This window comes from Pseudochaenichthys georgianus, chromosome 12, assembly GCF_902827115.2.
Source record: "Pseudochaenichthys georgianus chromosome 12, fPseGeo1.2, whole genome shotgun sequence".
Lineage (NCBI taxonomy): Eukaryota > Metazoa > Chordata > Actinopteri > Perciformes > Channichthyidae > Pseudochaenichthys > Pseudochaenichthys georgianus.
In genome coordinates, this window is record NC_047514.1 from 26,936,577 (window position 1) to 26,960,254 (window position 23,678).

General features: G+C 41.0%; 2 protein-coding genes across 4 annotated transcripts; both read left to right on the forward strand.

The window, feature by feature from the left end:
• The first annotated feature begins 138 nt into the window (after positions 1–138).
• Positions 139–12,229, forward strand: miga2 (mitoguardin 2). Of its 3 annotated transcripts, none has more exons than XM_034095953.1 (16): positions 139–211; positions 1,199–1,468; positions 1,605–1,815; positions 1,921–2,036; positions 2,145–2,265; positions 2,852–2,979; positions 3,227–3,344; positions 3,596–3,729; positions 3,836–3,948; positions 5,485–5,557; positions 6,182–6,268; positions 6,369–6,467; positions 7,791–7,925; positions 8,027–8,080; positions 8,173–8,289; positions 8,788–12,229. In XM_034095953.1, the coding sequence occupies exons 2-16, from the start codon at positions 1,373–1,375 to the stop codon at positions 8,995–8,997; spliced, it is 1,812 nt and encodes a 603-aa protein (XP_033951844.1). In that variant the 5' UTR covers positions 139–211; positions 1,199–1,372; the 3' UTR covers positions 8,998–12,229. The 3 variants fall into 3 exon arrangements, with proteins under 3 accessions (XP_033951844.1, XP_033951846.1, XP_033951845.1); XM_034095955.1 differs by having other exon boundaries at positions 3,623–3,729; XM_034095954.1 differs by lacking the exon at positions 139–211 and adding an exon at positions 232–434.
• Positions 12,230–13,723: 1,494 nt separating this feature from the next.
• On the forward strand, positions 13,724–20,202 carry dolpp1 (dolichyldiphosphatase 1). Its single transcript, XM_034095974.2, has 8 exons — positions 13,724–13,884; positions 15,242–15,342; positions 15,488–15,572; positions 15,878–15,977; positions 16,394–16,492; positions 16,893–17,021; positions 17,141–17,230; positions 18,859–20,202. The coding sequence occupies exons 1-8, from the start codon at positions 13,809–13,811 to the stop codon at positions 18,893–18,895; spliced, it is 717 nt and encodes a 238-aa protein (XP_033951865.1). The 5' UTR covers positions 13,724–13,808; the 3' UTR covers positions 18,896–20,202.
• The last annotated feature ends 3,476 nt before the right edge of the window (positions 20,203–23,678 follow it).

A 23,678-nucleotide genomic window follows, 5' to 3' on the forward strand; every position in this document is an offset into this window, starting at 1 on the left:
GATGCTCTTTGATCTACGATTTGATTGGTATTTAAAAAAACGTATCCCGCCTCCCTTCCATCCGATTGGCCAAGAAAAAAAGCGAACCTCTATCCTCCTCTTTCCATTGGCTTTGGAATTTGGAACACCGCCCTCTAGCAAAAAGCTAGTGTGCGGCTTTCACTAACTGTGACAGGAATGCCCTTTCCTGCTGGCGCCTTTAAGGTTTACGGTATGTACCTGTGTGATGGATTATGATGTTAGTTACCGCTGGTTAGCTGTACAAAGAGCCGGCGAAGCCTCTAAGATGTCACTTTAAAAGCACCGCTGCTCACGGTGTCCGGTTGACCGGATCATGATGCTGTGATGTGAAGTGACAGATGAGCTAGACTAGCCCAAAATGCTAGCTAACATTAGCATTTCTGCTCGTGAGATTGAGGGCTTTTTGCCTACTTGTGAGTGCTTTTTTTTAGCTTGTCAATAATATTTTTAACAAATACAATACACAGGCTTGCTGTGTATTTGTATCTATTATTTGAATAAGGTGGTGGCTGTAATGATTTCTGTTCTGCCTGTATGCTACCTAGTTTCATGTTTGTTCAGCTAGCAACCTCGCTGTTGCTTTTACTTTCTTAATTTCCGATTGCAAACCTCCTGTTTGCAAGTCACTATCACTATGATGGTGACTTGTATTCATTTTCAACCTTTGATTTTTAATTGTAATGTACAGGCTTACAACATGTAATAATTCATTCATTGTCTATTTTACATTGTTATTTTGTCTTCCGTTTCAATTTGCTATGTGAAGCACTTGGGGGCTGCATGATTGTGTGAAAGGTGCTATATAACAGAAGAAGAAGTCGATTTTCTTATTTTATTAGTTGGTTTTGCACCAAATAGAGAAAGCCAGACAGTCTTTCATGTGTAACACCTGGTGTTTGTCGTGTGGGGCAGGCTGGTCAACTGGCTGCATACCAGACAGCGTAGATAGCTTAGTAGCTGGCAGAGTGTCAAGTTGCTCGGCTGCTTAACAGTTAATGCAACCTGTTATAAATGCAGATTTTTGCAGGTTGATTCTGTGTCTTGAGAGTTTTGCCCTGGAGCCAGTACCAAAGTTCCTGTCTTTTGATTCATCGTCTTAAGCTTTGTAATGTAATCTATCGCTGAAGGAGGAAGCTGCAACAACCTGATCTTTTCCATAATTCATGTCTTATTAAAGGGCAATACATCTACAATCGAACATTGGACCAGTGTGGAGCCAAAGCTCAGGGAGTGGATGAGGACAGCCGGTTCATCAGCAGGCCCTGAGCTGGCTGATCTCAGAGCAGAGACAACACCTCTATTAGGGTGCATTTGAAGATAGCTGTGCCCTGAAGGCATTTCCATTTCTAAGATGTCATGCAAACGAGCAGACGGGATGTCCATAGCTCAGGCGTTGGCCATGACTGTGGCAGAGATACCGGTGTTTCTCTATTCCACATTTGGGCAGGTAAAACAAATTGCCTCAGTTAAGCTTTGCATATGTACACACAAGCACTTTTGAAAAACCCCAGTAACAATGGCTGCATTTATTTTTGGTAGAGCCCTTTATATCAACACCTTATGTTTTCCTCCTCTGCTTTCAGTCCATATTTTCTCAGCTAAAGCTCACCCCAAGCCTGAAGAAGGTGCTGTTTGCCACGGCGCTGGGCAGTGTCGCATTGGCGCTCACCGCTCATCAGCTGAAAAGGCGGGGGAGAAAAAGGAAGCAGGTAACACAAGGGAACGATGGCCAGAAGACAGTGGGAATGCCTGAGGCGCTGATGAAGACAGGAAGACCCTCGTCATTAAAGAGAGGTGTGCTTGACTCGGTGTTTGGGCGAAGAGTCGTTTTAGAAGTGTAAAACAAATGCGTTGTGGTTGCTGTATCAACATCTATTGAGAATGCTTTTCTCTCCACAGGCCAATTTACTGGCCGACAGATGATGAGTCCCAGCAATCGCAGCAATGACACCATGAGTGGCATTTCCTCCCTGGGCCCAAGCAAACACTCCAGCTCCTCACACAGCCTGGCATCTGTATGTTTAATTATTTGCAACATATTTGTACATTTTTGCTCCCAGTTTTTCCCTTTTCTACATTGTTCTAATATGCCTTTTTTTCTGCCTCGTCTGCTCCTGTCATAGATGCGAGTCCCAAGCTCTCCAAATCAGCCTGCCAATCCGTCCACCCCCTGGGAAGCGGAGCCCGTGGTGGAAGAGTCGGGAGCTATGGAGGATGCTAATGCAGAGAATCTCTATATAATGGGTATCTATTTATAAAGTTGCTCTATTGTACCTCTTAGTATTAATAAAGTACTACTGTTATTGGTGACTATGGTAACAAACCAAATGCTGCATTGGCACTAGGAGGGACAATATTCAAATGTGCAGTTGGTTTGGATGACTTGTAACATTTGCATCTTGAGTATAATGTTAAAGTCCTTATTATGTGGTTTTAGAATGATCTGATAATATTGATAGTTTAACAGCTTTCCCCCAACCCGTGAATATAATGCAGCATTACTTTTCTGCTGTTGGTAATGTAGAACGAGTCAAGAACATCGAGGGTTTAATACGGTTATTGTTGGACTCTTGGACCCGTGGTGCTGCTGTGGTATTTGGATTAGCCTTCATGAAGAATGTGAATCCTTTGCTCTTCACACCGCACACACTCGGGTCCCTTAAACCTGCAATCAGCTGCTTTTGTGAAACGAGGATTTGCCCGATTACTGAAACAACTAAGAAGTGACTCCAAACACTGTAACCATTTGCAGTACTTTCTATTCCAAACCTTTATTTTCAAGCTCACAAATAAACAGCTTGCTAAAGTCTTCCCACTCTACTGCTTGAAGGGATGGAGCTGTTTGAGGAAGCTCTACGGAAGTGGGAGCAGGCCCTGAATATCCGCCATCAGCCCAGCTCGTCCTCCAGCAACCACAGCCTCGCTCTGCAGGGGGCCGCATGTGCTGAGCTTCCTATGGTAACCAATCCAACAAAGATTACCAATACAAACGGCATGAAAGTCTTCCACATGGTTGAATTACTTTCCAGCTTGCAGACAGACTAGAATTGCATTGTTTAGCTGGGATTCACCTGCTGTTCTTTGTTGCACCTTTCTAATTAATTACAATGAAAGGTGATGTAACTGATCCTGGACTAAAGCCCTTTTTGTTAAACATACAAATCCATGATCTTTACCTGTTTCATGCTTTCCCTTCTCATTACAGGTTGAATCCCATAATAACGTGTTTGCTGAGAAGCTGGAGACCCTTCTGCACCGGGCCTACCACCTGCAGGAGGATTTTGGCAGCAGTATCCCGACAGACAGCGTGCTAGCAGATTTCGGTAAGTGTCATGTCGGTTTCACATATAAGCTTTAACGATATTATTAATCAAGGGGAACACATTTGGATTACAGGCGCAAGTTTGAAGAATAGCTGAGTTTCGATGACAAAAATAACTTGTTATGGGTCATTATTGCCGTAGGATGAGGCAGTCCCGGTGTGTATCAGTAGGAATACCTCTCTGTTTGTTACACTGGGGCGACACTCTTCATGTTCCTGTGTTGACCTGTGTTTCGATTCTTGCCCTGTCAGTCAGAGTTTGTGGTGTTCCTTTGGCAGAGAGTGAAGGAACTCTTATCTTGCCTCAAGTGGAGAGTTTCCACCGACCGCACGATGATGACGCCACAACTGTTACCTCCGACGACTCCTTCTTCTCGGCTGCAGAGGTCAGTTCCCAAATAACTGGAATACATTGTAACAGACACTTATTTGTACTTATATATTTGTACTTATATTTATATACACTTCACATCCTGTTTTTTTCCTGTCTAGCTGTTTGACGCCATGTCTCTGGAAGGCGTGTACCAGCCCCTGAGGCCTGCAGCTCTCTATGAAGAAGCCTTGTGTCTGGTGCGGGAGGGCAAAGTGCCCTACAGGTCCCTGAGGTAACTGAAGTTTAACAACTGCAGCTAAAAACTATATTAGTGCCGTGTTAAAGCATGTTTTTTACTTAAAGTGGGGTAAATGTTTGTGTGTAATGTCAAAGGAGTCGCCGGTAGTGACGAACCCACCGATTATCAACCGATTCTGCACCTTTCAATAAAAGATCCACTGCACAATACCTACCCTGAATGAACAGCACAAAGAAAGAGGTATCCGTTAGCTGGTGAATAACATAAAGGAGCATTTACTGTAGCAGCTACATACCCAGATGTTTCCCTTCGACAAAACTAAAAACGAAGCTAAAGAGTAGACATTGAACTGAGTCATGGCCCCTACAAACATCCACTAGCCAACACAACTCAACACGGGTACATATCGCTTATTTCAGCAATCAGAAGAACAACAAGAGGAAGGGCAGGGGCGGCGGGTGCTGTAGGCTAGGGAAGGTTAAGCCTTCCCAAATATTTGTGTCACTGCATCCTGGTAAAATAAAAATATAATGTATAATGTTTGTGTCTTTGACATTAGCACTGCTATGCAGCCACCTGTGCCCTGTACTACGAAGCCAGTTCCAACCCTGGATATGTTTGAGTTATCTTCACTAACCCTAACAAACGAGATCTCGACGCTGGTTAATATCAAGTCGGTAAATCAAGCCAGGGCTTCTCTCGCCAGCTGAGAGCGCGTTCACGTGAAAGGGGTGGGGTTAGCAACATTTGACCAATCACAAACAGGGACAAGTGTACTGACAGCGCAGCGTCATACTTCATTAATGAAAAGTAAACTAATATTAGACAAATATGAACTTTAAAGTTCATACTTGTCTAATATTAGTCATCCATGACTTAAACATAATAATCCAGGTTACAAGCCACCTGCAAGGTGAATACAGAACAACTGGTTACAAAATAAATAAACTACAGAGTGTTTGAAAGCGTAACAGGTTTATGATATCACTGCCCCGTCTAAGACACGAGTGGATCTGACTTTAATTACATTTGAGTTGAGTGTTTCGTCAACCTAATGTGTTGCTTAAAATAATACTTCTGCATACAGTATGTGATACTGTGAGTGTTGCACGGCCAGATACGGCTCAGCTGACTCAGATCAGGAGATAATATAGGCTATGATATGATATGATCGATGATCTGATTGAATGTGATGTGAATGATAAGTGCGACACGTCGGCGTCTTCTCTGCATACAGCAGTTTAAACTGTATTTCCTTTATCCTGTAATATGACTTGATAGATTTAAACTCCGCACACTGAGCTCTGATTGGTCAGCAGGCGGTGCTTTCACTGAGTTGATCTCTTTTCTATAGACGCCGGAAGCGGGTAGCGTCAGGTAAAAAAAAGTGATTTAGCCTTCCCAAACCTGAGCCTCACGCGCCGCCTATGAGGAAGGGGGATATGACTGTCCTCTGCATGTGTGTTCTAGATTCTTCTCTGCTTACACGTTTGGCCTTTCAACTTCATGAAAGGATTCCATGTCAGTGTTTCATTGAGCTTCATACATCTGTCTTTCTTTTTTCCCCAGGACTGAATTACTTGAATGTTTTGGGGACCAAGACTTCCTTGCCAAGCTCCAATGTGTGCGACAAGCATTCCAGGTGTGTTTGAGCTCCTACACCCACCGGTGTTCCACAGATCCTTCTCTTAGCTTGGATGCTATCATTGTCATAATCCCCTCCCCTTTGTTCAGCCTCTTAAAGCCACTTCTAAATGTCGGCCCTTTTCCAACATAGTGGCTATAAATAAGCTTCACGACCTACAGTAGGTCAGACTTGGCGGTGTTTGGTTCCTGTTCTAATATAGATTGCTTTCTCTTTACTCTCTCTTTTGTTTTGCTGGACCCCCACTCATGATCTCACACACGATGTCATGGCACCCTTGTAGAAACCTCGTAGCCAGACTCTAACCTACCTGAGTTTGTAATATGCAGCCTTTGTGCAGGTGTAGTCTTAGCACCCACAGGCAGGTAGAGCCAGGGGTGACAGTTCTGCTGAATTAAGCTTTGGAAAGGTACAACATATATACATAAAGAAAACATAAATGGATGATACTTTTATCTTTAGAACTTTAACTTTTAAGCTTTGTTCTTCAGCTGAAGCAGAAATGTGTATATGTTGGATTCTGTTGTGTTTATCTACCACTACAGCAAATGCCATGAACTACACTTCAAGTCAGAGATGTGTAGAAGTCGGATATCTAATGAGATGACGCTTTCCTTTCAGTTCCTGTTGCTCGATGAAACGCACCGCACATTTTTCATGGAGACCGGGAAGCAAATGATTGCAGGGTTAATGGTGAAGGCAAACAAGGTAAGAACATCTTCACGTACAACCGGGACAATCTTCTGTTTCCTTGCACACATGTGTACATCAGTAACTATTAAGTCTGTGTGTTGTTGCGTTAACACAGAGTCCCAAAGGCTTCCTGGAGAGCTACGAGGACATGCTGCTCTACACAAAGAGAGATGAAACATGGCCCGTCACCACGATGGAGCTGGAGGGTCGGGGGGTGAGTCCTCGCATCATTTATCTCACTGTGTATTGTTAGTTTACTCAGGGAAACAGGGATGCTTTGTCACAGGGCTTATTTAACTGGCTAACTGAAGATCAGCCTTCAGTGAGATCGCTCTGCACCTTGCTCACAGGAAGGCTCATCTTAGAGTCAGGCTGCTGGCGATTGTGTAACTGGCAACCAATCCGTCCTTATTTACTTTGACTTGCGTTAAATACTTGAGGACAATAACGTTTTCCTTAGAACTTAAAGTGTGCCGCTTTCACACCAAGTACTTTAGTACCCCCATGGAACTAAGCACAGATCGCGTTCACACCGGAATAAGTTCCCTGAGGGAAGACTACGCAAATGAAGCCGCTGACGTCAATTCTTCTTCTTCTGCTTTGGGTTTATTGGCATGGTTTGCAATTCTCCCAGCCAATCGAAGTTGGTCCTTTTTCTCCCCAGGATAGTACCACCTTTCTAGTAGGCACTAAACATGGGGGTAAAAGTTCTCGGAACTAAGTTCTCTTTTTGGTCTGAACGCAAAATTCCAGGTACTAACAGAACTAAATGGGGAAAGTACGGGTAAAAGTACTCCGGTGTGAACGCGCCTTGTGTATGCTCAAGGCTTTATGAACGTGTCAAATGCATATTCTTTGTCATTAATCATTTGCGGAGTACATTTTTTAAAGGAAATATTTTCCTGACCAAGTCTGATTTTTAAGAGAGTGAATCTCTACTTGCAGGTGGTCTCCTATTCTGGTACATTTTCTTTTACATGGATCATACACAGAACCATTTTAAGAGGACATATTTGTGGGAATTATTGGGAGAAGCATAATAGGGCCTCTTTAAACAAGAGAAGTAATACGTTAAAGGTGGGGTAGGTAAGTTTCAGAAACCGGCTCGAGATACACTTTTTGTTATATTCCATGGAATGTTCTTAACATCCCGATGGCAATGAATATCTGAAGTGCTCTGACAAAAAATCCATAAAAAAATGTCATCTGTAGAAGGGCCGGCTAAACGGATTGGTTGTACTTTTTACAGTATTACGGCCTACCTGCCTGTCAGCCTTCCATCGGGGCACAAACTTATCTCGTGCCCTCATTGGTCATGTGTGCGTTCGTGTGTGTTGGAGGAGGGGCTCTGTGAGGAAGTGGCAGATTTTCTCCGGTTGTGTATTTTTAAATTCTAGCGATCTCGAGCCGGTTTCTCAAACTTACCTACCCCACCCTTAAGTTCAGGTTAAAATTGCATCCCTAGTGTATAACGTATAGTATGACTGATTGACTTGGAGAGTAACGTTAACCCAATGTACTGGTGTGATCTCTGCAGGTGGTGTGTATGAACTTCTTTGACATCGTGCTGGACTTCATCCTGATGGATGCATTTGAGGACCTGGAGAGCCCCCCCTCCTCTGTGGTGGCTGTGTTGAGGAACCGCTGGCTCTCTAACAGCTTCAAAGAAACGGTTCATAAAACACACACATTTACAAACACACACCCATTCCTTGCTTATGCCACCACATAGTTTCTCGTCACTCAAATAACATAAATGTCTTTTCTCATTAGGCCCTAGCAACGGCTTGCTGGTCTGTGCTAAAAGCAAAAAGGCGTCTTCTAATGGTGAGTTTGAGCACATTTAGAGATTATTTAAGGTTGTATTGCATACCTGTTTGTTTCCTTTAATGGTTGCGTTTCTCTTCCTGCTCTCATAGGTTCCTGATGGTTTCATCTCCCACTTCTATGCCATATCAGAACACGTGAGCCCAGTCTTGGCTTTTGGCTTTTTGGGACCGAGGCAACACCTAAGTGAAGTGTGCACTATTTTCAAGGTGAGAGCAAACGCAACCAAGAAGAAGCTGAGGTTTTAACGAGATGTTGGAAAGCAAGTTAGTGTTGGTACGAGACAACACATACGGGTCCGTGTATTCACCATGAGGAGCACTATGTAAACCTGCACTTGTACAATGTCTCCTGTGACTCTGAGAAAAGCAACGTGTATCGTCAGGGCTCAAGCCTTCAGATGTGTAGCATAACGCGATGTTACAAAGCACAGTGTTGCACTTCTAGAAAGGCGAGATGTGTCATTATAAACTCCAAAGCTTCATAAGATATCAAACTAAAGCTTTCATAGGCTAGGTGAGAACAATGGCAACTTAACTAAACTTCATTTATAAATTAGTTGGGTACTTAAAGTCGAAGAATATTTTCAAACTGGACCCTATCGTCCCATGTTTTTGATTTCTAATTGACTTGATGAATACCACATTTGAAATGAAGTTTAAAAGTTAGCTTCAACATTTCCGTTGCATTTCTCCTTCCCTCTGCAGCAACAAATCGTGCAGTACCTGAAGGACATGTTTGATCATGACAAGGTGCGCTTCACCTCCACTCAGTGTCTGGCCGAGGACCTCCTGAACCTTTCCCACCGCCGGAGTGAGATTCTACTGGGGTATCTGGGGATAAACAGCCTCGTGGAGCTCAATGGGCTCCTGCCCAGTGACACGGAGGAGTCTTCAGAGCCCAGCTGTGAGAACTGAGTGCTTCACTGGGTTCATACGGGCTAATGGAGCTCATGCTGTAATCAACACTGGATTCAATCATTCATCCATCTGTGTTCATCCAGCACACCTCGATGTGAGAGGATTGCTCTCACATCGACAGATCAATGGTACTAACGAGGGAGACCGGTTGGATGATATGATTCAGTCTCTCCCTCCTTATCAGCTGCTGTGTTTCAAGGCGTCAGAGGACTTGTCTCTGCCTGGTTTGGGGACATGAGTATTTCCTGAAAACACCAGACTGAAGCGCTCCCATCCCAACACATGAAGACCAGGAGCTTCTGCTAAATGAATCCATATGGGTCGAGTCTCGCATTATGACCTTCCATTCATCGGACTTGTGGGATATCATGGTCGTCTTTTTTTGTGAAAAGAAATGGCGTCTGTCCACAAATGTGTGTTTGTGTGTTTTATATTCAAGGGGGAAGGATGTTTGCAAAAAAGGCGTGATAGATCCTGAGGGCTCGGCCAGCTGACTACGTTTACATGCACAAAATATATCCCTTTTTTGCCCTTATTTCGGAAACAGTCAATATCCCTGGAGTGCTGCTGCAAAGCTAATTTACATGCAGCCGTCAGTTTAGGAGTGTTACAAAGTTTTCAATTGATGGCAGACTTGTTGGCAGACAGCATTCAAAACACAGCCTCCCTCTTTCAGTCCTTCAACCACCTTCTTGAAAAGATGGGCGTTTTGATTATTTGCGCATATTCAGTAAAACCAGTTGCTATTTAAAGCTTTCATCGTGTTTAAAAGTAGGTGAGTTTCTGTTTCCCACCAGAGATGTTGGTTTTGAACCTGAATATCGACATGTCCCATGTCTTTGTGGGGGAAAAGCTACATTCAAATTAAGACCTAATTGTATTTACATGAACCTTATCCAATGTGCGATATTATTGTGTATGTAAACGTTGTCACTGATTGTGCTTGAATCCCTCTTTAAAAATACGTATTTATTCCAATTTGGTTTCATCTAGCAGGCGAAGATGTCACACGTCCCAGAGACTGTGCGACATGTAAACGGACGTCATGTCAAAATGGTAACTTAAGTTGAATCATCCCAAAGTGTTGTTTTGACCCCAGATCAAAGCTGTCTTCTAATGAGGACGCGTCGCAGCGATTCAGCTGTGAAACAAAAGGTTTCGTAAAGTGTTACCCTCCGATTTTACCTGGCAACAGATGACATGAATATTTTTTCATTTTTAGTGCCACAGAGGCATTCAAATAAACGTCTAATAACACAATAGCAGTGTGACAGGATATCTTTATTGCCAGAAAGAAAATTCCTCAAACACGTCCGTGACCCGAGAAACAATGAGTGAAATTCTAGCTTGAAGTCAAAATGAGGACTTTGTGATGAACACGCTTGAAGATTTGTTTTCTTAAAATGTTATAATTGAAGTATTTTTTAATTATTTGAACCACTTAAATTGATTTAAAATATGTGGGCCTGAAATGTAGTTCCCTTTAAAAAGGTATATCAAGAACTAAATCAATGTTTTGATTGTAAAATGTGTAACAATAGTTATTCATGCATAAGGTTTTTCCTTAAGATCGCTGGATGTGAACACGTTCAGGGGAAGCAGATTATAAACCAGTTTTACTAAGACTTATTTTTCACTGCAAATATTTGGACTTGTCATAGAAAGAAAAGCACTTAACTTAAAACAGTAACTATAAGTTAAACCAGCCTTTATTCATTAACATTGCAAAGAGGTTATGTTTTTGAATCCGCTTCATTGACAGCAGGATTACAACAACAACAACAACAACAACAACAACTGTTGGTCCAATTGTTTTAAGTAGCTTGGTTGGTGGTTATCCCCGTTATATTTGTATTATTTACATTAGTGCCTTTCCTTCTGTGACATGTAAAATTGTCCTCCATGATTACACCTTTAGAGACTTTGAAAATACCCACAAATCCCCCTTTTATAATTGATTAAGGGCACTTGGGCATTCTCCATGACGATACACAATCTAAAATGGACCCACTAAATGAAACCGTGCCATGTGCTAGTGCTAGGAGGATATTGTTGTTTGTTGTCCAGTCCGACTGTAGCCTATAAGTGCACTGATATTAACCCGACTGTCTTCTGTGAACAGAGACACTGAAGGGCCAGAAGATGCCAACATGGATCATTACACGACTGAAAGCAGATGTGTGATATGCAGCACACTAGACGGTTTGTTTAAACTGTCAAATACTAAATGATCTCAATGGAATGTGATTGAAAAGGTTATTTATTGTTATCTGCAGTAGAAGCAGTATGTATGCTTATGGTTGCCTGCGTGAATGATCAAAGGGAAGACATCCCTGCCTGAAAAGATATTAGTTTCACAGATCTATCTTTTTATTTATTCAAAATCATATACACGTGTGTTTCGTGGTCTTGATCATCCAAATCCTGCTCTTGTTGCAACACGTCTTTGAACTTCAGATGTGCAGCTTTGTGTTTTGAAGCATTTTGCACTTTATCAGAAAAGCAGGAAGATGCAGGAATGTCCAACAACCCTTTTTCTAATAATTCCTTTGAGAGTTTCACTGTACAAATCGCATTATTTATTGCATCATAGAACTGACATATTATTGAGCATAAATGCTGTATATTAGAGAAAATATCTTTCCCATACAATTTTACAATGGAAATGGTTTATTGTGCGTACTTTCCACAGTGTTAGTTTTAGTCTCCATCTTTAAAATAACCTTTGTTATTTTGATTTTGACGGCGTGTCATCCAATCCATTCTCCCAGGCTTTAGTCCTGGTAATGTCTACTATCACATATGGAACATGCCAATGTTAGTCTTGTGTTCACGTTATGGTCTACAGAAATGAATACCCTGCATGTTAACAGTGTACATTCTTTCAAATGCATCAATCATTGTATCCCTGCCAGATTTAGAGCCAGGCTATTGTTTCACAAGCTCATTTATAACCGTCTAATTGAACGTGAAAGATTCAGGCATGGACTCTCCTACTTAGTGTGTATTCATGATTATAGAGTTGAATGAGGATTTCAGATGGCCAACATGTGGAAAGAATATTTTTGTTCTCTTTCAAAATTCACTGCTGTATATCATAAGTGTCCTATTCATGCCTTTTGTCTTTTCTATTGTTACATTACAATGCCAGCACACTGTACATTGATTCTCCATGTTAAATGTTATTTTGTTATTAAACAATATGTTTTTGATGCCTTTTCCCAACTGATGCAGCTCACTGTATTTTGTGTCTCACCAAAAAATAAGATGATTGTAGAGTCAGTAGTGATTCAATGTTAGGCCATGGAGGGTGCCTGACTCCTTTTGTACTTTTTTCTGAAATCTTTTTATGTAATATCCTTACATTTGCCTTAAAGCATGTTTATCCAGGGGATGTAATCAAAATATACAACCTATCTTAATTATCATGACTTTACCAACACTTTTTTAAACATATTAGTCCTAAATATAACTACAGTATATCACAGGCATTCTTTATCTCCTGAAAAACACATTTAATCTCTAGGAATATATGCATTCATCAGACTTCAGCATTGGTCTGATTTGAAACATGCATGACATCTCAATAATATGTTCAATCCTTTCTGGCTATTCCATAACGCTGCACTTGCTCTTTAAAGCTGCTTAACAATTAGAGGTACTCCAATAAGGAAATGATGGAGTTTGTAGTCTCAGGTTTTGCAGTTGACTTACTGTGTGTCCTGGTTTGTCAGTTTGTGTGCACTTAATGTTCTTGGCTGATTTAATGTGATTTGAAAAAAGCTTGGGTCAGTATCAGTCTCTGCTATTTATTTTTTCTACTGGCTATTTGCTATTTGTAACTCATGTAGATGACATGGGCTTTTTTTTAAGACATTTCCATCATACATTGATGCACAACAGACCACATTGGAGCATACAAATTCAAAATAATTCAGTAAATGAAGAGTTAGACAATGTCCTGTCACCCCAGAGTTGAAATGAGAACTATTTCCTTGATCATGGCTTTATTTAACATAATAATTGTACATCTCTTTAACAAAAGTAGTCATCCTACATGCATATATTGCTGTGCTGTGCATAATCACGGCTGCCGTACATAATGGCAGCCCACTGCTCCTAACACTAGGATGGGTCAAATGCAGAGAAACCGTTTCGTTACATAGTACCTGTACTACGTAATGACAATAAATTGAATATTCTATCTTCTTCAATGCCCTGCTTTGACATGGTGCTGCAACGAAAACATTTTCCAATTTGGGATCAATAAAGTACATCTTATCTTATTATTGTCTGTTTGTGGTGTTTGTGATATGCTGCCCTCTTGAGAAAGATTGTAATCTCAATTAACCTGCTTAAATAAAGAAAACATATAGACTTACAAGTAGGCACATTTGCTATATTCAATGAACTATTATTTATTTTTACTAACTGTTTGTAATTTAATTTGCTATTTTTGGGTCACTTAATAGAATTATCTGTCGAACAAACTGTATTATGATGACTATGTGACTCCAAATAAAGAATACAAATAGAAACATCTAACCTATAGACCTATATATTAAATTAGTAACTTGATAAATATTTGTTTTTTCTGAATGAGTACAGTTATCTTACAAGTGCTGGACTATTGTGTGTTTTTTTAGTTTCATTCAATAATTCTTCTCTATGGGTAAAATATCTCCTCTCCGGTGATCTGCGGGGATTGGACGGCGGCTCCTCTGCCGGGGACTCAGAGCTCTGCTCCCGGATTGGTGCGACACGTGTCTGGGGCGTTTCTTCACTTTGCCCGGTTGTGTCCGGGTAAGATGGCGTTGGAAGAGCAGTGCTCGGCACCACCTCAATGGCGGTCCATATCTCTGACACACGTAGAGTTCCCGGAAGGTACGTAAACCAAACATATTTCTTTAACTAATGAGGATGTTAACCACTGCGAATTTTTATAATTTTCGTGTGTTTTCGCGCTGCTGAATGAACACGGCCGTTGGTGTTACTGCCAAATAGTGAGACAGTGTAGAACGCCGAGCTCAGCGGGGAATATAGCCCCGGACTGCTGAATTGTGAGACAGCGACGCATGCGCAGTCGGAGTTAATGTCCACAATGAAGGCTAGCTAGCCTGTTAGCTGCCGTAATATCGGTCTTCATATTTGCTCTCCATTAAGCGAATATTCCGCGTACTGCAGGAATTATTTCGCACAATTCAAGCATACTGAACACTAAAATATAATGACTCACTGTAGTGGGAATAACTAGCTATTTCGTGCGGCTAATGGAGCTAGCTCTTTGGCCTCATACAGATTAGTAAATTAGCTAGCTTTATCCACGTTGCACAGAGATGTCTGAAATAACAACGTAACATAATGTGGTGTGTTGGTTATCTAAATGGTGGTTTTGCTTTTCAGCCACAGCAGCTTCCTACTGCTAAATATTTCAACCATCCGGGTTCACTGAGTCCCTTAAAGTGTCACTCTCACTGTTATCCGACTTTACTGGGGTTTATAATCTTTAACATCTTTAGACAACACTGAATCCGTCTGCAAAAGTGCAAAGTAGATATTTGACTCTCGCCAGGTTTTTGGGCCGAGTACACACATTTGCAGTACTCAGATCTTAGAGTGTTACAAGTACAATAACTGCAATCAAAATGTTACTCAAGTAAAAGTACAAAAGTAAAAATATACTTAAAATACCCGCTATCCAAATTGTCCCTAAAGTCTGATTTACGTGTTGAATATAATTCAAATCATTAATCAACATTTGAAAAGTTACTAAAGGTATTGAATAAATATAGTAAAGTAAAATTACAATATTTACCTCTGAATTGTAGTGGAGTAGAAGTACAAAGTTGCATAACATTCTCTTAAAATTGTACTTAAGCACAATACTTGAGTAAATGCACTTGGTTACTTACACCACTGCACATTTGCCTACGAGTGTTTACAGTATTATAGTACAAGGCCAAGGGTACACGTTTCTGTCAGAGACTTTAATGCGGGCCTACTACATTGGCGACACTGAGCCCTTTTTTGTGTCAATCCTAAAAGTAAATATGGACCCAGATCAAATGCACGATGAGAGGTCCTGAACATGTTGTCTTCAGTGATTGTAATGTTATTTTAAATGTCCATGTTTGTTATAATTGTATATGTTTTGGTGTTGCAAATGGAGCTGATGTGATGCAGGTAAAATGTCAGACTATTTCTAAAAAAGTGGTATCTATATAATGTCTGTTTGTCTTAGGTGATCTGACGGGACACATGCTGGCCTACATCAGTCTCTTACCCATAGCAGTCCTTGTGGGTTTTGTCACACTCATAGTGTTTAAACGGGAGCTGCACACGGTGAGTTCTGCACATGCACTTTTAGCACCACTTTAAAAATAGTTTGTCACACTGTTAATTGTCTCAAAGGACCCTGAAGTATGGCGTCAGGCAGGCCAGAAATGTGTAAGCACTTAAGTGGTGAACTTCTTTTTATTTTTTACAGATTTCCTTCTTCGGTGGGCTCATCCTGAATGAAGGGGTGAACTGGGTGCTGAAGCACATTTTCAGAGAGCCGCGCCCATGTGCAGGTGAAGTGAAGGAACAAGCTGTTGACTTTATGTGTGGTGATCAGCGCTGGGCATCACTGCAAAATCATAAATCAATTGTGAAATTAGTTCCATGTCAAAGAAAACAATCTCTCTGGCATTCAAAACAATTCAAATCCAGTCTATGCAAATATCTTCAAATGGATTAAATTGTGTCCAACCAGCAACCTTATATATTTGTATAAAGTTAAAGAGTAAGAGACTCACACTTAAGCTTCCACTTGGGTGTTTTAATATGTAATTGTGGTCCATTTTGAAAATGTGTTTTTTGTTGTTGTTTTTTGCAGGAGCTCACACAACCCTGCACACGGAGTATGGGATGCCCTCCAGTCATTCCCAGCTAATGTGGTTCTTTGTCGTTTACTTCTTTCTTTTCCTTTATTTAAGGTGAGTTTTGTCTTTGTATTTGGAGAGCTTTAAAGGGTCGAAACATGAAGCTGCGAAAGTGTAGCAACTTGCTAATATAATGTTCATGTTCCAAATCTCATATTTTTTGTTAATTTCTACAATTGAAGAATTCCATTAAGGTTAATAGCTAAAAAAAAAAAAAAAAAGATAGATCTAGAAAATAATAACTTTATGTTAGCAACTCTGTTTAAAAATGGTGTCATGAATGCATGCATTGTATAAGTGTTTGATGAAATCATATTCGAGTGAATAAAGTGTGTTTATAAGCACGTGTTATTTACATGTTTATTCCAGCAGGGCATGTATTTCATTATCTCGTTTTTGATTATCACTCATTAGGTGCGTTCCATGAGGTTGTGGTTCGCTGAGAACTCATGCTGATTTCTTTTTTCCAGAATGCATCAAACGAACAATGCTCGCTGTGTGGACCTGCTGTGGAGACACATTCTGTCCATCATCCTGTTGGGCACAGCCTTATCAGTCTCGTACAGCAGGTAGGGCTGCAAGTCATTTTTAATATCAACTGAACTGACAATTATTTTCTTGTCTAAAAAAAATACCGAAAAATATTCCTGATATTTTGTTTTACCAAATGTCCAAAAACCCAAATATTTTCTATTTGCCACCAAAAAAAACCTGTTAATTATTGATGGGTTAAATGTTTTTTTTAAGCTTTAAAAATCTATGAAGCTCGTGAAACTGGCATTGGTGGACAAGAACATTTATATTATGGTTTCTGTGTTATACTTTGACTTAAAAGCAAAACGGTGCTATTTCCTGTCTAAATATTTCTATAACTAAGTGTGAAACTATTTAAAGTTCATGCTGCTAGACTTAGTTTAACAATCAAGACACAGTTTGTATTTTCCTGAACATTATTTCTCTCCTCCTCAGGGTCTACCTGTTGTATCACTCCTGGAGCCAGGTTTTCTATGGCGGAGTGGCTGGTTGTACAATTGGCATAATGTGGTTCTTTGTCACACAAGAGGTGCTGACACCATTGTTCCCCAAAATAGCAGCCTGGTGAGTAGTGCTCTCATTTCTCTCTGCCTCCTTCTTCTGTCACAGGGGAAGACGATTCGTCTGCAGCCTGAATAACTAGATAAAACCGGTCTGATCATTTGTTCTCTCCCAATTTGTAGGCCAATATCAGAGTACTTCTTGGTGCGAGACACAAGTCTGATCCCCAACATCTTATGGTTTGAGTATACAGTGACCAGATCCGAGGCAAGGTAAGATCATTAAGAACACTCTACACCACATCAGCCCCATTTAGGCCTGATCACAATTAAAAGTAGCACACCAGCCTTCACCTGTGTACACATTTTGAAGTCCTCCAAATCGACACAAAGAAATCAGCCCACAGACAATACAAATATTGGCGCTTTCTGTTTAAAACTGCCATTTTTGATCATGAAAATGTCAGAAATGAACTCGCCATCCTCAATTACCCCCAAAACCATTCCCAAATCAGCTTTAATGCTAATTGTGCAAATTGCCCAACATAGGCAAATTAGCATCCGGCAGTTTCTATTTGCTGAGGACCGTACAGTACATTTCTATCCTAAAACCTTTCCGGGTTCACAATAAAACTCTGAGCAGGCAACTAGACTATTTAGATGCAGGGTTACATTTGACCACTAGTTAGTCACAATCACTTCCAGAGCTTCTTTATGTTTTCTCTGACCTGTGCCTTTATCTCCCCTGACATTGTGTTCCCTAAATGGTACCTCATGTATTGATTGGAAACCGGTGTAATGGGTAGAGGGGGAACACTTTCCAAGCTAGCTAGTCTGTTTTCGGTCACTTGGCAAGGTTGTTAGCTCATTTGCTAACAAGATGCTCCCAGTTTATTTAAAATAGGTATTTGTACCACCTATGAACTGTCTGTAATTTGTTTGTCATTAATATAGCAGTTTATTCATAGGCAGAGGAGGTTAAATAAGAAGTCAATAAGCTGCATTAGCTTTCCTCGGTTTAGACCCGTTAAGTTCACCAGATGCACTGTTTTGCAAAACATTAGGCGCATTCACACTGCGGTACTTTTCCCACAAAGGTTCATGCGAACTTAGTTCATGATAACTCTGATCACACCAAAAAGAGCCGGTACTAAAAGTAGTTCATGCGAACCTTTTTACCCCCTCGAAAGTCCCTGCTAGAAAGCAGGGACTTTCGAGCGGCTCTTTTGTGAGAAAAGAGCTATATTTCTGATTGGCTGGGCGGATTGCAAACCACGCCCCGTAAAACTCCCAAAAAGTTTTGTGAAGCCGCCATTTTATTATCCTCGCATTAGCATTAGCCCAGCGCAGAAACGCAGAGAGACTAACTTATGGCAACACAAAATAAAACATGGGAGCGGTGGAGATGAGGAGGTGTCGGCGTTCTGGCGATTTACTCGGAAGGCTTCAGTAGAAGCTGCTGGGACTCCCAGCAGCTTCTACTGAAGCCTTCCCCAACTCCGGGGACTTCCGGCCGGGGACTTTGGGCGGCAGTATACGCGTGAAGTGGGTTGCGGCCTGCCAGTAAACCCAAAGCAGAAGAAGAAGAAGAAGTGATGTCAGCGGCTCATTTGCCTAATCCTCCCCCAGGGACTTTTTCCGGTGTGAACGCGATCTGTACTTAGTTCATGCGAACTAAAGAGTTCGCATGAACCTTTGTGGGAAAAGTACCGCAGTGTGAACGCGCCTCTTGTGTGGGTATAGCTTGTCCCTGTTAGCAAATGCACGATATGCTGCGATTCCATTGATATAAATCCAATAACTGTCTTTTTAAAATTCGATTTGACCATGCCTTAAATATGTTTGAGGCCGTTGCATTTGTTTTGTGACTCGATCCTTTTTTTGTTTTTGATTCACTGTAGGAACAGACAACGAAAGCTTGGAACGAAACTTCAGTGATCTGCACAGCTCCTATTGAAACTTGATGTTAGGAACACACACACACACACACACACACACACACACACACACACACACACACACACACACACACACACACACACACACACACACACACACACACACACACACACACACACACACACACACACACACACACACACACACACACACACACACACACGGCTCACTCGACAGAAACACTCTGGACTGACGTGGTTACGAGGAGAAAAGGGCGGAAAGCGTTTCCGGGCGGCGACAGTTCCTGGAGTCCGTTCACAGACGCCTCCTTGTACAGCTTGCCCCCAAAATGCTCATCAATGCATGCAAGACTGTGCAAGAGGCATACTATTTAATGATAGATTAATATATATTTTAACTATAAACGCACGCTGACAGTAACGGTGTGCTGTAAGAGATTCAAGGATTAAAAAACCAAACAGGGGGACATAGATTAAATTCGGTGGGCGTCATTGCAGCATGTATTTAGTGATTTCTTTTTTATATTGGGATGCATAGCAGCTGGGGAGGGGGTGGTTACGGCTCGGTTGGGAGGGGGTGGAATTAACCATTTTTCATTGTTATATAATAGAAAATGAGAAATTTCAAAAAATTGGTTATGATGTAATATAAATAAAAATGTGCACTTTGTGAAATGTACAAGTTAAGAAAACCCCTGACTAACACTAGTTAGATGTTAAGACCCCCCCCTCTTTTCCCTCCTCAGTCTTTGCTTTGTGTCTATGACTCCAAAGCTGATCTGCAAGCCACGTACGTTTCCTTTGTACTATTGAGCATCGAGGTTTGTGCTTTCTATTCATATCCACGTGTGAGGACTATGAGACTGATTCGCAGCGCTTCAGTTCCGTTTCCTTTGTCCAACACTTCTGGACTGAGCTGGAGTTTTGTATCCAACGCCTCGCACACAGTAGCAGCCTGGGAACAGGATTTCCTTTTTTTATTCCCTCAGTTTCTTATCTCCTTTTCTTTTTACCTGCATTTCCAAGATTACATTCCATATCATTTGGTGAGAACATTCATAAAGACTGCTGAGGGGATATGTTTTCTTTTTGTATTATTTTTAAAGAAAGGAGTAAAAAAAAGAAGAAGCCTCAGGTCAGTCGTAGCATGTGATTATGCTTCAATCCTCACAGCTCACGCAGCGAACGTTGGCAGCTGTCATGTGGGGACAGAAGCTGATTTAAAACTGTCATCATTAGCTGCGCAAAGGGAAGTAGTTCTTAGTTTGATTCGTTTTTTTCATGTGTAACCTATATCGGGCTGAATAAAAATGTGTTTATGTACAAGAGATGGTTCATGTCTCGTGCTTTGAAATACGGTGGCATCTTTTCAAATGCTATTTGTCTTTTGAGAGTGTTTGCTGTTGAGCGAATGTGGCACTTTATCAGATGTACTGATGGTGGACTGGCTGTGTCTTCCAGTATCGTTCAGTGTGACGGCAGCGGGCTGTAATCCCATCAGTGTCTCAGTTCTGCTCCATTACCGTATCATTACCCACTCCCAAAGTGACGATGGAGATCAAATGTAGTGATGGAAAGATTTGCATCAGGCACCCGTCACTGCCTGTTAGGAATATTACAGCGTGCAATATAAGCATTTAACACATTACAAGCTTGCACAGAGATCATATCAACAAAGAGCAGTACAAATGTTTTCTGATTGTTTGAAACATTTGATAAGAAGCACTGGAGAAGGTTTAGCTGAGACCGATGGGATGCCATTCGCTTTGACGGATTTGAGTAATTAATATAAGTAATACAAATGTATATTTATCTGATAACGCTAGGTGTAAAGTAATCAAAAATATCTCCATACTTACATGGGGGGGGGGGTGAGTGTTTACACCACATTTTATGAGAACATGTACAATAATTGTCTACAAAGAAATGCAAAATAGCTGCAAACGTTTGGCATTGCCACAATGCAAGCAAGGCTAGAACAAAATGTCATTTTGACTGCAAAATAGATTTGATGCACTTAAAAAGCATACAATGCAATACTTTGTGCCCAATAGAAATGTCCTGATGTGATCTAAGGTAGACAACATAAATGTGCATAATCCAGATAATCCTAATTGTTATGGAAAATGTGCAAAAAATACAGCCTTATTTGTCTCTTTGTGCTAATACAGTTGACAAAGAAAACATGTTCCTGAGTTCACTACGAATAAACTCTGCATTCCATTTCAGCCGAACGCTGCTGGAGAAAATACTTCAGGCCGTTCCTACAGAAACATCTGCCCTATTTAAACGACCTATTCCATTTTTGATCCACTTTTCAGGTCTAACCTCAGGCTATCCCCAAACACCCGCCGGGAACGGCCGTAGCCTAGATAAGAAATGAGAAAGACCTCAACCTATTTCCGTTTCTCTCGGACCTGCACTGTGAAACCTTCTTTGGAAGAGATGGTTGGAGCTGGTGGTCAGATGTGTGTTTACTGACAGATGCAGGTCTCCCTTGAAAAAGAGATCAATGATCTCAATGGGATTTATCTGTATAAATAAAGTTTTGAAATGAAATTTGTAGTCCATATCTCTCACGGTTATACAAACAAAGGCTATACAGACTTCTACAACAGATGCACAACATTTCTCTAACAGGTGTTTCATATTGGGACAATAAAGTCCTCTGAAATAAACATCGGAGGGCTGACATCCTCTGGATGAAGGCCGAATTGCAATGTTAAACTTAAAGATCTCCTATCATGCTATTTTTAGGCATATATTATGGGTCTCAGATATATACAAATATATAAAAAACACGTATATGAAGTGTTTTGCTCAAAATACAGATCATACATTTTGTTTTCAGAGAAGTGCTGATTCTGGGTCCTTAGCTTGAAAAAAAAAAAAGAGGAGGGGGAGCTTGTGCCTGTCATAATTCTACCAGCAGATACCCAGCTAAATGCTGCCGTGATAAAACGCCATCATGTTCCAAACCACATCAAGGATCATTTCTGAAACAGTATGGAGCTCAAATGTTTTTTCTCTTGCGGGTTTACCACAAAGTGAGTTCCTTTTTTTATTTCCTGCTTTTTTACACATACTCTCTCCAGTACAGGTCAATCAATCAATCAATCAATCAATCAATCAATCAATCAATCAATCAATGTTTATTTATATAGCCCAATATCACAAATGTTACATTTGTCTCAGTGGTCTTCACAGTGTGTACAGAATATCAGAATGACAATACGACACCCTCTGTCCTTAGACCCTCACATCGTACAAGGAAAAACTTCCGGAGAAAACCCAGTTTAAAGGGAAAAATGGGAGAAACCTCAGGGAGAGCAACAGAGGAGGGATCCCTCTCCCAGGACGGACAGACGTGCAATAGATGCCGTGTGTAAATTGAAAAGATAATACATTTGCAACATAGGTAGTCCAAATGTTTGGAAATGCATGTGTGTATAATAGGAAGATGAATCCACGAGGATATCCATCCAGGACCGATGATCCAGGACCACAGCCACGACTCAAGATCCAGCGCTCGCGATCCAGGACACAGGACCGCAGGATCATCCATGACTCCGGATCCCGGCGTATAGAGACACCAAAAGAAAGACATTTGGGGAAGCTGGGTTAATCGGAACATGAGAGTACACAGGGTACAGACAGAGAGAAGGAAGAAGTAAGATGTCCCCCGACAAACTAAGCCTATATCAGAAAAACTAGGGGCTGAATCTAATCAGCCCTAACTATAAGCTTTATCAAAAAGGAAGGTCTTAAGCGCACTCTTAAAAACGGATAGGGTGTCTGCCGCCCGAACACAAACTGGAAGCTGATTCCACAAATGTGGAGCTTGATAAGAAAAGGCTCTGGCTCCCATTGTACTTTTAGAGACTCTAGGAACAACCAACAACCCTGCATTCTTGGAATGCAATGCCCTAGTAGGACAGTAGGGTATAATGAGTTCTTTAAGGTAAGATGGCGCCTGCCCATTAAGGGCTTTGTAGGCGAGAAGAAGAATTTTAAATTCTATCCTGTGTTCTATAGGGAGCCAGTGTAAGGCAGCCAGAACAGGAGTAATGTGGTCCCTTTTCCTAACTCTGGTTAGAACAGGTTAGCTCTGAGTGTTAGCGATGCTTGCTAGTGTAAACACAGACCATATTACTTCCAAAACACGTTGCGCATTGTTTCTGATAGGGCCGTGGGTGTAAAGCCAGCCTACATTTCCAATATGATGTCATACCTGACGCAAATCTAGATCAGCTCCGTTGTACCCCCGTTTTTAGAGATGTGGGTACGGAGGAAAAGAGAGGGTTTTATTTTCGGGACACATATTTATGTAAAGAAGACGTAAATAAGTGCATTTTGCATGATAGGAGACCTTTAATGTAAGGTGGCATGTGGTGCTCGTACATTGATCATTTCCTAAAGAGATGATTTTAAGAACACATTAGTGCTCAGCATCATTACTCTATCATATCTGCAAATGTTTTATTTCTAATCTGGTAAAACATTTGATGAGTAGATTATAATTTATGTGCAGTACAAAAAACTAAACTAAACACGGTACCACTTTACCCTAAGACTACCCTTATAAAGGATTCATAAAGGGTTTATAATTAGGTTATGAATTAGGTTGTAAACACTTTATTAATCATTAAGAACCATTTATAAACCAGTTCTAACATAGTTGTCATACATCAACACAGGCTCACTATTTGGCAAGAGGACTAAGCCTTATATTGGCTACTTAGCGAGAATCAACTCAGTGAACAACAGACACCAAGGATGCTGGCTGATGAAGAAGACGAAGT

Coding starts and splice junctions, on each gene's coding strand:
- miga2 (XM_034095953.1), top strand. CDS start 1,373: ATGTCATGCAAACGAGCAGACGGGATGTCCATAGCTCAGGCGTTGGCC. Junction 2,980..3,226: donor CATGTGCTGAGCTTCCTATG/GTAACCAATCCA, acceptor TTCTCATTACAG/GTTGAATCCCATAATAACGT. Junction 8,081..8,172: donor CAAAAAGGCGTCTTCTAATG/GTGAGTTTGAGC, acceptor CTGCTCTCATAG/GTTCCTGATGGTTTCATCTC.
- dolpp1 (XM_034095974.2), top strand. CDS start 13,809: ATGGCGTTGGAAGAGCAGTGCTCGGCACCACCTCAATGGCGGTCCATA. Junction 15,978..16,393: donor TTTCTTTTCCTTTATTTAAG/GTGAGTTTTGTC, acceptor TCTTTTTTCCAG/AATGCATCAAACGAACAATG. Junction 17,022..17,140: donor TTCCCCAAAATAGCAGCCTG/GTGAGTAGTGCT, acceptor CCCAATTTGTAG/GCCAATATCAGAGTACTTCT.